At 48.4% G+C, this 11,945-nt stretch overlaps 1 protein-coding gene across 2 annotated transcripts in view; it reads left to right on the forward strand.

The window, feature by feature from the left end:
* The window catches only part of FBXL20 (F-box and leucine rich repeat protein 20), a 31,794-nt gene extending 21,725 nt beyond the window's left edge, over nt 1-10,069 (forward strand). For both annotated transcript variants that reach the window (XM_065651146.1, XM_065651145.1), the window contains exons 8-15: nt 504-630; nt 1,853-1,927; nt 3,478-3,608; nt 4,460-4,520; nt 5,084-5,128; nt 6,167-6,223; nt 7,046-7,258; nt 7,647-10,069. In XM_065651146.1, coding sequence (XP_065507218.1) covers nt 504-630; nt 1,853-1,927; nt 3,478-3,608; nt 4,460-4,520; nt 5,084-5,128; nt 6,167-6,223; nt 7,046-7,258; nt 7,647-7,754 — 817 coding nt within the window. In that variant the 3' untranslated portion in view covers nt 7,755-10,069. The remainder of the gene's footprint in view (nt 1-503; nt 631-1,852; nt 1,928-3,477; nt 3,609-4,459; nt 4,521-5,083; nt 5,129-6,166; nt 6,224-7,045; nt 7,259-7,646) is intronic.
* Nucleotides 10,070-11,945: the final 1,876 nt, after the last annotated feature.

Raw genomic sequence — 11,945 nt, forward strand, 5'->3', positions numbered from 1 at the left:
TTGAGGGTCTTCATCCTTGTCTCTGATTCCACATGGTCAGATTTGTGCTGCAGCTACCTTAAATACAAATAGCGTGTATACTATATCTCAATTATAAATTACACTTGAGTGTTACTCCATTTGCAAATGCAAAAGTTACACCTGGAAAGTTAGAAGCAGCGTGGCAGGAATCAACCCTGGTTTTGGTTTTTGTTGAGGTCGGTTTGGTTGTGTTCAGATCTAGAGAGCCCATGGTGTCTGTCCTTGGCTGGGAGGTGTCCAAAATGGGATAAATTTATTGTCTTTTACCCCGCTAATACCCGATTTTAGAGCTCCTGATGCTCCCTCTGGAGAGCTCTTCATTTCTGGAGAGGGTGTTTGACAAGCGTTCCCCAGGGGGGTGTGGGTTGAACATCTGTGCTCACGTGGGTTCCAGAAATGGGCATTTCCTAGATCCTGGCTTGAGGCAGCGTTTCTTGCCAAAACAAAACCGGTTGCCACGTGCTTTTCCTTTCCATCCGAAGCGAGGGGTGTCCACTGCTGGAACAGCTCAACATCTCCTGGTGCGACCAAGTGACCAAGGATGGCGTCCAGGCCCTGGTGAGGGGCTGCGGGGGACTGCGAGCGCTGTTCCTGAAGGGCTGCACGCAGGTACGGCTCGCGCAACTCACAGCAGCTGCCGCCTTCCTGCTGCCACCGAAAGTACCAGGCTCAAGCATTGCGGATTCTTCTTTTTCCAGAAATGTTACATTACTGACATTACTCTGCCTGTTGGAGATTAACTGCTTTTATTGAAATTCTTTAATAGCTTTGAGCTCAGTACGAATAGTGGGACAGTGAACAAATTGCGTATCTAGCTGTAGAATCATTCTTCTTTTCCCCCGTGGAGAACACATTGAGCAAATTTCTTTTAAAGAGGAGATAACTTTATTATTCATGGCCAGCCCCATCCGATTCTGAAGGCTCAGAGAATTTTAGAAAGCGTGACAGCGCTTTCATCTGCACTGGCGATAGAATTTCCATGTCGCTTGGATCTTCTAGTTGGTCAAAGGGAATCAGCGTGTGTGAAAAGACGCCTCTGCAGTTGGTCAGGAACGCGGTGCTGTTCCCTCACGTGTATCGTGCGGCTCCTGAGCTATGACGGTGGATTTTGAGGTGGCCGCAGAGGTTGTGATAACACTGGTGTGCACAAGCAAGCCCAGCTCTAAGGGCTATAGTCAGTAGGTTTTTTCTAAATTTATACTGCTGTTGGATTTTCAATACACAAGATGAGCATACATGGCTGTAAAAACGATCAAAGCTATCATCTCAACCTATTTTGAGAATTCAGGTCATACAAACAGCTTGAGTTTCTAGGAATTTATGGAGTCGTGAGTAATATTGATGGCAATACATCCCTGTCATCAATTACTTGCCATCTGTTCTTATAGATTTAAGAATAACAGGCCTTTTTAGCATCAGAAAGCAACCTGGATATGTTTATGCTCCTCACATTGAAATAAGACTCTTTTTTTGAGTTCTAGTATCTCAGTATAAAAATGGTTTTACTTACAGGTCCTCACTAGTGAAGCATTTCCTTAATTCCTCTGAATAGCTTCTGATTTCACTACCCACTTCAATTGCGCGTGTTTGATCAGATCAGCTTTTCTCTCAATCAGTAACTCAGTGTTGTGGGTCTTTGAACTCTGTTCCTGATGGTAAAAAAAAAAAAAAAAGGCATGTAGTTATTGCTGTGAATGTTGAATCTGCGGTACATTGCCCTCCTCCCCCATAGGTATCCAAACCACAGATGCTTTATTGTTCTCAGAGCTTTATTTTGAAGATTCCTTGAAGTATTAACAGGTCGCTTCGGTCTCTAAATTTTTCTTTCCAGCTTGAGGATGAAGCTCTGAAATACATTGGTGCACATTGTCCCGAACTGGTGACTTTAAACCTTCAAACGTGCTTAGTAAGTAAAACTCCCTCTGATTTCGCAGCTCAGCCGTCGCGGTGCGTTTAGAGCCAGCTCTAAGCAGAACCCTGCGCTCCGTCCCACAAACATCATTTGTGCGGACAGGCCAATCCTCAGTTTACGAGACTTTTAAAAATAGTTGATGAAAAGCAGCTTTTTGGGAGCATTGAATAAGCCCCCGAGGCAGCGTCGCAGCGTTCAGGGTGTCAGGATTGTTTGTCTTCCTGCCCTGCCCACAGGGCTTCCAAACTCCTTTGCAAGACTAGCTGGAAAAATTCTTTCCATGGGGCCGGAGTGTTTGTGCGATGATGTAGCCGGGCGGTTCTCCTGGGCTTTTTTATAAAATTGAACCAAGTGCAGTTTCCCTGCGCAGAAGGACTCTAAACCAGTTATTCTGCAGTGCCAAAAATGTGTATTTATGCCCAAAAAATCAGTTGGAAACGGGATCTTCGTACGTACCGTCATGCAGTTATCTGACGCAGTGAGGAGCTGGACAGGCTCCTCCTTTGCCATGGAATGGGGTGAGGACTTGGGGGCCATGGGGGGGCCCTTTCCCACCCAGGGAGCAGCTTTACCAGTTACTACACTGGTGGGAGACTGGTGCCCATCCCTTAGCAACTTCCAGACCTGCATCTGGGGTCTAGGGGAGAAGCAAACACACAGAAAGGAGAAGAAAACTGTTAACTTAATAATAAAGTTCTTGATCGCCTTAACTGAAAATCCCACGTTCTGCTGAGTTTGTTTCATCTCACTTGCTGTTTGCTATTTTAAAAGCAGCAGTGCCAGTCTCTAAGTTGGTGCTTTTCGGTGGCACTTGAGTCTGGCCTCTGAAAGTCCAGAACCTAAGAATTAAGCAAGGCTTAACCTGGTCCCCCAGCAAGCGCAGCCTTTGCCACCTTTTGTCCTTTTTTCTTTTCCTTTTTCCCTCATCTTGCGTTGCTCTTAATCCTGTGCGGTTCCCGGCACAGCCACGCTGAGTCTCGCCCGTGCACGGAAACATCTGGAGCAGATGTGTGCGCTGTTGCCATCCCAGATGTGTGAGCAGAGCAGCGGGTCGACGGAGCTGCCCTGAATTTAGCATGATCTGGGCTTTTAGCCTGGCTCTCACCCTGCAGGTTTATGGGCCTAAAATACACTGAATTCTATTTTTAAAAAGCCTGTTTGTGAAAACAACCTGCTGCGCTTTTTTTTGGGTAACTTTGAGGTGCTTTCTGGTCTTGAGTTTCAGCCGAGAAGGTCTTTCCAAGCCAGGCTTGCGCAGGAAGGCAGGACCGAGCCTGCCCGGCCTCCCCCACCGCTCACGTGGCCCACGTTCCGAAACGTTTCCGTGCGTGAGGAATCGCTTTCCGAATGTTTACAAGTCACTTCAGCGTGGCTTATCCTCTTTCAGCTGCTCCGGTGAAATATTTGAACGCGTTTTTGGGTTGAAAGAAGCGTAACTTGGCCTCTGAGTGCCCAGTTGGAAGTCTGAGAAGGAAAATATGCGGTGCCTTGCACCTCTGCCTCCGTCGTTATGGCTTGTGATGTTGTTATTGTTTTTCTTGTAGCAAATAACAGATGATGGTCTCATTACAATATGCAGAGGATGCCACAAGTTGCAATCCTTGTGTGCTTCAGGCTGCTCTAACATTACAGATGCCATCCTGAACGCGCTGGGCCAGAACTGCCCCCGCCTCAGGTAAGTCCTCCCCGCAGGGGATCCTGGTGGTGTATTCTTGTAATATTTGAGCCATTTTAGCCTCTGAAGCTCTTTGTGAAAGTGCACTTTTGATCGCTGAGCTTTTTGCCGGGCGTTTGCTGTGGGATGGTGGCAGTCATACCCGAATTTCTGGTTTCTGACGACAAAACCAGCGGTCAAAGAGCTCCGTGCCACATGGGGTGTGCTGGGGGAGACCCGCTCTCCTTTTACACCGTTGTGCTGCTGGTCTTTAATGAAAAACAGTTGAGGTTTGGTTGCTTTTGTACTGAGAACTGAAAACACGTTTAACCAACATTGTTTCCTCGTGACGTGATATTAACAGGGTTTTCATGGTGATTTTGTAGCAGATGCCATTTACTCTGCCTGAAAGAGCGGCCGTCCAGCCACGTCTCTGCACATGCTTGCTTATTATTATTATTATTATTATTATTATTATTAAGGCTTTTTTTATTAGGACAAGCTTCTTCAGGAAGGCTTCACTGTCATTCAGAAAGTGGCCAGGTGCAGAGCGAAGAGACAGTTTTATTATCTGACATCTGCAACAGCTGAGCAGCCTGTGTTAAATGGCATAAAATACAGGGGGAAAAGAAAACACAGCTGTTTTCTGTGATAAGCTCATTGAAAGAATTACGGGTGCAAAGGGCAGCACACAAGCGTGTGGAAACCAGTTGTGAAAGAGGAAGGTAAAACCTGGGTTTAGTTCCAAACGGTTTCCGTGTTGATGTTCAGCTGCAGCTTTACAGTATGAAACTCCATACGGTGAAATGCACGATGCACGCTAGGAAAGTTGGCTTTTTTTTTCATGGTTATTATAAATTCTTTCTGTGCAGAATATTAGAAGTCGCGAGGTGTTCCCAACTAACAGACGTGGGCTTTACCACTCTAGCCAGGGTAAGTGTTCGTATCCCCTTGTTCATCCGATGTCTTTGCTTTCTTTTTGTGATAGATACGAACAAACAGCAGCTTTCTCTTGAGGGTGGATTTCTGTAGTGCTTTCAATGTTGGAGTGGAAGCTGAATTACAAAAATTAGCTTCTGTATAATCTCTGACATTGTCCTGACCCACACATCTAGGAGGGTGTAAATCCAAACTATGTGAAATGTTAAATACCTAAGAGTTATAAACTTTACTGTTTGTTTTGTTAGGTTCTTTTTTAATTTTCTAAATTAGTCTGGGTTCTATATGACAGACCCTAAATTTAACCTCCTTTACTTTCTATCGATAAAAAACTCTGCCTTTAAATGAGTGGAATTGCCAGATTCCCTTTACTCTATTTGGTGGTGTCTGTAAAGAAGCAGCAAACTTGCTTTCACTCGTGGTGTTTCATGGAGGCGAAACCTTCTTTTTCTTTCTTTTTTTTTTTTTTTAAATGAGCGTTTTACTGTAGTTGTGTTTATATTTGCTGCCTGAACTTCGCACTTAGTTTGTGCGTTTGGTCTTTTGTTTGTTCGTAGAACTGCCACGAGCTTGAAAAAATGGACCTGGAAGAGTGTGTCCAGGTAGGAGGTGCCGCCTCTGGCTGGTATTTTGATTTTTAGCACAGTCACAACAGTGTGGAAAGATGGTGAAAAATTCGATTTAGAAATCAGAACTTGATTTAGACTCCTGAGCAAGAAGATGGGATATATTTGGATAAGAAAATACTAGTTTTGTAGTTTGATTTGTTTGTATTTCATAGTAAATAATAAATCTTGAATAGTAATAGATGTGTCCTGGAGGTCGTGTAGTAGGTGCGTGAATAAAAGATAAAGTCTCCTATGTGGCTCACACTGTTCCGTAGGGTATGTGCCATATAACCCTGTCGAGGTAGCATTTGTGGGGGAAAATAGTTGAGTTTACTCGAGATCTCATGAAAAATCTCCAAGAATAGACTTGAAATGGATTCAGATGAAGAGAGCGGAGGGGAACAGGATTTTGCTCCCTGCCCTGGGAACAGCCTGACCCAGGGTTCTGCCCTTCCCGGTGTTTACAGGGCAGAAATTCAGGAGGCGACCAGAGGAAATTACAATAGTCCAGACGGGAAGTGATTTAAAGTTAACCCAAAAAAAAAAGGAACAAATTGGGCCGTGTCCTTGGCCCGGCTGCTGAACAAAGGCAGCCCAGGTTCCCTTCGGAACACTTCAGATTACAAAGCCATTGTGTTGAGTCGCTTTCTTCCTGAAGAATAAAGAGGGAACCATTCGGCAATCCAGCAAGTTTGGAAGGGGATTTGGACACCTCTGGTCCCGCGAGACAAACATTTAGGAGACATTGTGGTTTGAAGAGGTCTGCTCACTTGCTTTTCTGAATTGTGAGCTTATTTAGTGAGAGCCACTTAAGGAAGTTCCAAAAGAAACATCAATACCTGTATCTTAACAGTCCTTTAAGGGCATGAGCTGATTTCTATAAGGCACTGGAAGAATCTGCACGTCTGAAATTTGGTCACGCAGGAGATGAGTTCCTGCAAAAATTTGCAGTTTTTCTTTCATAGGGGGAAAAAGTCCTTGCGCAAAGCACCCAGCATGAAAAGGCTTTTTCTTTTTTCTTTTTATCTGCAGATAACAGACAGTACACTAATCCAGCTTTCCATACACTGTCCGCGGCTTCAGGTTCTGGTGAGTATTCGGACTGAGACTTTCAGCGTCTTTTCTCCAAACAAAGGGATTTTTAAGCGCTGCCTGGGGGGATTTGTCTCTTTGACTTCATAGACATCTTGCGAAGGCTTGGAAGAATTCGGCTGGAAACCTGACCCTGAAGAACCTCTTGTCCCTCCCCTACTGCTCGCATTAATCGTACACCAGGCACCTACTGCTGCCTGAAAATGAGTTTTAGGACACGGAATTCTCCCGGTAGCAGCCTCTGCATGTCCTGAGCAGCATTTGTCTAGAAACAGGCTGGGTGGATGAGGCCCAGAGAGCTCGCTGGCTCTGCAGAGCAATGTTCCCCTTGGTTGAAACTTCTGAGAATTCAGACCCGCTCTCCTCCGTGTCCCCGTGTGTGCAGCTCCGTTGTTGTCACGCAAAAATCTGTCCCTGGGAGGTGCTGGGGATGCAGTCGGTGGGTTCTGTGCAGCCGCCCCTTCTGCACCAAAGCAACAGGCTGGTGCTGTCTCCTTGCTTGAGCTTCGCTTCCTCCTCAAGAACTTTTTGGAGGGGGGATGCATCTTAAAAAACCGCACCGAGTAGGTGATATTACGTTTCTTCTGGTTCTTAGATGCAGTGACAGTCTCCTTCCCATGTTGCACAAGGCCACAGATTTTACATAAGTGCAAGATCTGCCCCCCAAAAAAAAAAAGTGTGGCAAACCAGTCCAAACCTATGGAAGTCCAAACCTATGGAACGTGGACCGTCCTCTTTCTTGTCCCCGTGTCCCGTGGCGGGGTGTTGGCTGCGGTTTGCCCGTGGCAGAGGCCGCTAACTCGCTGTGTTTGGCCGCAGAGTTTGTCCCACTGCGAGTTGATCACGGACGACGGGATCCGGCACTTGGGAAACGGCGCCTGCGCCCACGACCGCTTGGAAGTGATCGAGCTGGACAACTGCCCCCTGATCACCGACGCCTCCCTGGAGCACCTGAAGAGCTGCCACAGCCTGGAGAGGATAGAACTGTACGACTGTCAGCAAATCACGCGGGCAGGGATCAAGAGACTCAGGGTAAAGGAAAAAATTAGAAATTAAAACACCACTGAGGCTGTGACTTGGACAATTCATCCGGTGGGGAAGAGGGAGGGCTGAGGCTTCAGATTCTTGATCTAGTGCTCATCCTTGCACCATCATCTGGCAAATTAATAGCTGTCCTGCACTTAGAAGAGGGAGGAAAGAGCATCGTTTGTTCTTACTCCCTGTGACTGTTTTCTGGTCACAGAAAGCACTTGCACATCCACATTCTGGGTGGAAATCACGCTGGTGAGCCCAGAGAGTTCGACTCTAGTTTTTATGTGTGTGTTTGTAGTCTGAAGACCAGCCAGGCCTATTCCACCCTCTCGACTCTTGCTCTGCCGCGACCCCTCCTCACTTTAACCGTATTTTTTGTCTTTTCCAGACCCATTTACCCAACATCAAAGTCCACGCGTACTTCGCGCCGGTGACTCCCCCTCCGTCGGTCGGGGGCAGCCGACAACGCTTCTGCAGATGCTGCATCATCCTATGACACTGGAAGCGATCGTCCTTTGCGAACTGAGTATTTAATTACACTTGTAGAATTACGGTGGACACCTGTATCTTCGAGGAAAAGCGATACCAGTGTCATTTGCCAGGGCCAGCGGGCCGGGCCGCGCCGCCGGGCCCCATAGCCCCCCCATAACGTACATACACACCCCCCGCCCGGCCCAGCGCACCGGTGAACTCTGCAGCGCGGGACCTGGAGCCGGGTTGGCTTTTATTTTTGTTTCTGTAGGTGGATTGGTATAATTCTGAACCATTCCTACTGGGCATGCTCAGATGAAATCCTTGCGGTAAGGAGTTCGGGAGGGGGGGAGATTTTTGCAAACCCAGATTGACTGTTGCTGCTGTTGAGGTTGGAATAAGAACTGAAATCCTTCGACACGGGGAGAGGGGGCGAGGAGAGGAACGTGCTTTAACCCTGCATCTGTTGTCCAGAAGAAAAAAAAAAAAATAATATGAAAATCCCAACAAGTTTTGTGTCCATTTTTCAGTGAGGGGATGAAACAGCAGCTGTTGTGAGACGTGATTTCCTCGTGCTTCTCTGCGTTCCCCGCTGAGCGCGCTCACCTCGAACGTTCATCGCTGTGTTCTGTACCATCCAGCTCAGAACCTTCCTGAGATTGTTGTGATACAGCTTTGAAATCTGCAATGTCGGGATCTTTTTTTTTTTACCCTTCCTACGTCTTGCTTTTTTTACTGATTTCTAATTCAGTAATTTTTTTGAGATTTACCAAACAAACGTTACGAATTGATAATTTAAATTTAAAAAGGAAAAAAAACCCACACTTTTTACCATGAGAAGCCTGAGCCCATAATGATCTGTTCAGGAGGTTTTTAAATGGAAGATGAGCCGCTCTATGGGCTCAGCTCGTGTTGCTTCTTGGCCTGTTTTTATCAGCGAGACGGCGTCCGAATTTGTTAAATGCATTTCAGATTTTATCCCAGTGACACAACTCTTGACATAGGGAAAAAGTTACAGTCTGTGTTCGAGTGACTGTAAGTTCCCTCCTCCTTCTGTGTCCTTTCATTCTGCCCCCAAGAAAAAGCAAAGTCGAGTCTTTTTGCTTGTTGCCCTAATCAAGAAATTCTGAAAATTCTGTCCTATTTTTGCCCGTGGTGGCGCGAGCGCTGCGGGATTTCCATGACTTGCAGCTTCCACAGGTAAGTGTCTTGCCCCGGAGATAAGGAACCATCTGACACTGGGTTTTGCTCCGTCCCTGTCCTTTCCCCGTCAGGGTGTGTGTTCGTCGCCGCTGATTTCGAGGCATTTCGGGCAAAATTAACCCGGGTGCCTCAGAGGAGCGTCCGCAGCTCCGCGCTCTCCCGGTTCCTCGCGGTTCGGGGCGCCCGGTGTGAAACGTGAGCGAGTGGGCAGACACCGAGCGTTTAACGGGGCAGGAATTGCTCCAGCTGCCACAGGTTTGTGCGGAACGGGAGGAACGGGGCCGGTGTGAACCGCGGTGGGGCCGGTGTGAACCGCGCGGTGCGGCCGGTGTGAACCGCGCGGTGCGGCCGGTTCCCCGCTCGCAGGGAGGCTGGTGCATCACCCGCTGCTGGGACGCGGCTTCACCTTCGTGCCGGAGGATTTTACGATGAGGGGAGAGCAGGCAAACGACTGTTTTAGTGTCCTGGGGGTTGTTTTTCCCCTGGGAGTTCATTCTGAGGACGGGCTGTTGCTCGCACCCCTCCCATCGCTGTCCGAGCTGTTGGGGAAGGGTCACTCGGTGCCACCCAAACCATTTCCCCATCATCTACGGCTTAAATCTCCCCAAACCCGCCTGTGCGGCCGCGGTCTGGGGGAACCCACGCCGTGTTTGAGAGGATCCTGCCAACGCCGTTCCCCTCGAGCGCTTTCTGATTCCCTTATATTGACTCAAAGCCTCAGCGCTGTGGGTTCTCCCTCTCCTCAGTTCCTCCGCTTCACTTGCAGAATTCCTGCCTCCGATTTTCAGGGTGGTTGAAGATAAAGGTGCATCCCAGGGTAACAAACTCGGGCGGGCGCGTGTGCCTGGGGCATTTTATCCTATTTTATTTTATTTTTTTCAGACAGGGTGGCAGCGTTAAGGTAGCTCCAACTGCTTCACGGTGCCCTTTTAAGTCAATTATCCGTCTTCAAATGGACTCTTCCTTATGTTTGTATTTATAAACGCCAATAAACATCATTTTCCAAGCCGTGTCTTTCTAGGGAAATACCTTTGTAGAGGGGAAAAAAAACCCTTTTGCAGGTGGTTTGACATGGGCTGCGTTGGGGAATTTCTTTTTGTTTTACATGCGTGTGCTCGTATTTTTGCTGGGCTGGGGGCTGCAGGGTCCAGCATTAAAGGAATATCTTTATAATGTCATTTTTGGGGGTAAGTGACGCGAAACGGGGGCTCCAGCCTTCGATTTGAGGCTGTTTGCTGGATTTTGGCCATTTGCTCGCCCTCACAAACCAGCGTCTGCCCCAAACCCGGAGCCGCCTCCGCAGAACCTGCCCCCCCAGGTACAGGACCCTGTGTCCCCACCTCAAAAATCGACCGTTTTGCCACAAACTGGATCGGCTTTTGGACGTTTCACCCCGGCCACGCGGTGCCCTTGGACTTGAGGAGCAGAAACAACAGAAATACCAGATGAATGACCAAAAATGAGGCTTTTCTGGTCTTCCGACACACAGCAGCACTTTTTACCCTGATTCTGGGACCGTTCCCGGAGAGGATGAGGATGGGGCAAGCGCATCGTGCCGTCACAGCGGTGATTTCAAACAAAAACTTGGACAAATTCCTGTTTTCTAAACACCATTGTATTTTTTGTTTTAATTTTGCTCTGCTCGTGGCTGGCCCATGGTATCGCGATTTGGGTTTTTTTTTGGGGGGTGGATGGGAGATGAGCGTGACAAGGTTCCAAGTGTCCGTGGAAGGGTCGTGCCCCAAAATGAGGCTTAAAACATCTCATTTTCTGAATAAGGAGTTTGTAGGTGAGGCCGGGGGCGGGGGGGGTATTTTGGGGTGGATTTTTGCATTTTGCTTTGTTTTCTGGCATCCAAAGGAGCCGTCGGGGTTCCCGTCGTCCCCCCGTGTCTGGCGGAGGCGGCGGGTGCTGAGGTCCCTGCGCTGCAGCTTGGGGCCAAAACATTACAATAGGACAAGGGGGAAAAGCCACTTTCTGCATTATTTTGGGGGCATTGTTGCTGTCACCAGGGCTCCCGTACAGAAGGGGACCCCCAGCACCGGTGTCACCTCCTCGCAATGAGCCTTTTCCTCCGCCCCTGAAGGCGCCGCTGAAATCACCTTGATTTCCCCCATCGCGTCTTCAAAAATGGGATTTTTTCTGTGTCCCCCGGGGGGGTGTGGGGGCTGCTGTGCCCGCAGACCCCGCGTTTGGGGGCAGGACTGACCGTTTGGGTATTTTTAACACGCTTTTAAACTCAGTGTCTGTTCGGTCTGACGCACTGGACACGTGAGCTGGAACCTTGTCATATGCTCCCTTGGTTATATATATATATATTTAAAATATGTCTATAAAATATTATTTTCATGATATTGTAATTTGTGCTTTCCTTGACACTGTGGGGGTACAATAATGCCATTAACTAAAAGTAAATATATATATATATAGCTAATTGTCCCGTGTGTGTGATGTGTGATCTCCATGGGGACAGCGAGGGTCCGGCCGTGGAGGGGACACCCGGGACAGGGCTTCGGCTGCTTTGGGGGGGTCGTGGGTGTTTCCTTCTCCCCATCCCGCACCCCCAGCCATGGGCCTGTGCGTCCTTGTCCCCGCGCTCCTGCTGTCCCACGTGTCTTTGCCCCCAGGTGTTAATGGGGGGGTATGGGATGTTAATGGGGGGGGTATGAGGTGTTAATGGGGGGGGATGAGGTGTTAATGGGGGTATGGGGTGTTAATGGGGGGGTCAGAGGTGTTAATGGGGGGGTATGAGGTGTTAATGAGGGGCATGAGATGTTAATGGGGGGGTCAGAGGTGTTAATGGGGGGGGTCAGAGGTGTTAATGGGGGTATGGGGTGTTAACGGGGGTCAGAGGTGTTAATGGGGGGGCATGAGGTGTTAATGGGGGGTCAGAGGTGTTAATGGGGGTATGAGGTGTTAATGGGGGGGGTATGAGGTGTTAATGGGGGGGTCAGAGGTGTTAATGGGGGTATGGGGTGTTAATGGGGGTCAGAGGTGTTAATGGGGGGGTATG

This window comes from Caloenas nicobarica, chromosome 24 (assembly GCF_036013445.1).
Source record: "Caloenas nicobarica isolate bCalNic1 chromosome 24, bCalNic1.hap1, whole genome shotgun sequence".
NCBI classification, from domain to species: Eukaryota; Metazoa; Chordata; class Aves; order Columbiformes; family Columbidae; genus Caloenas; species Caloenas nicobarica.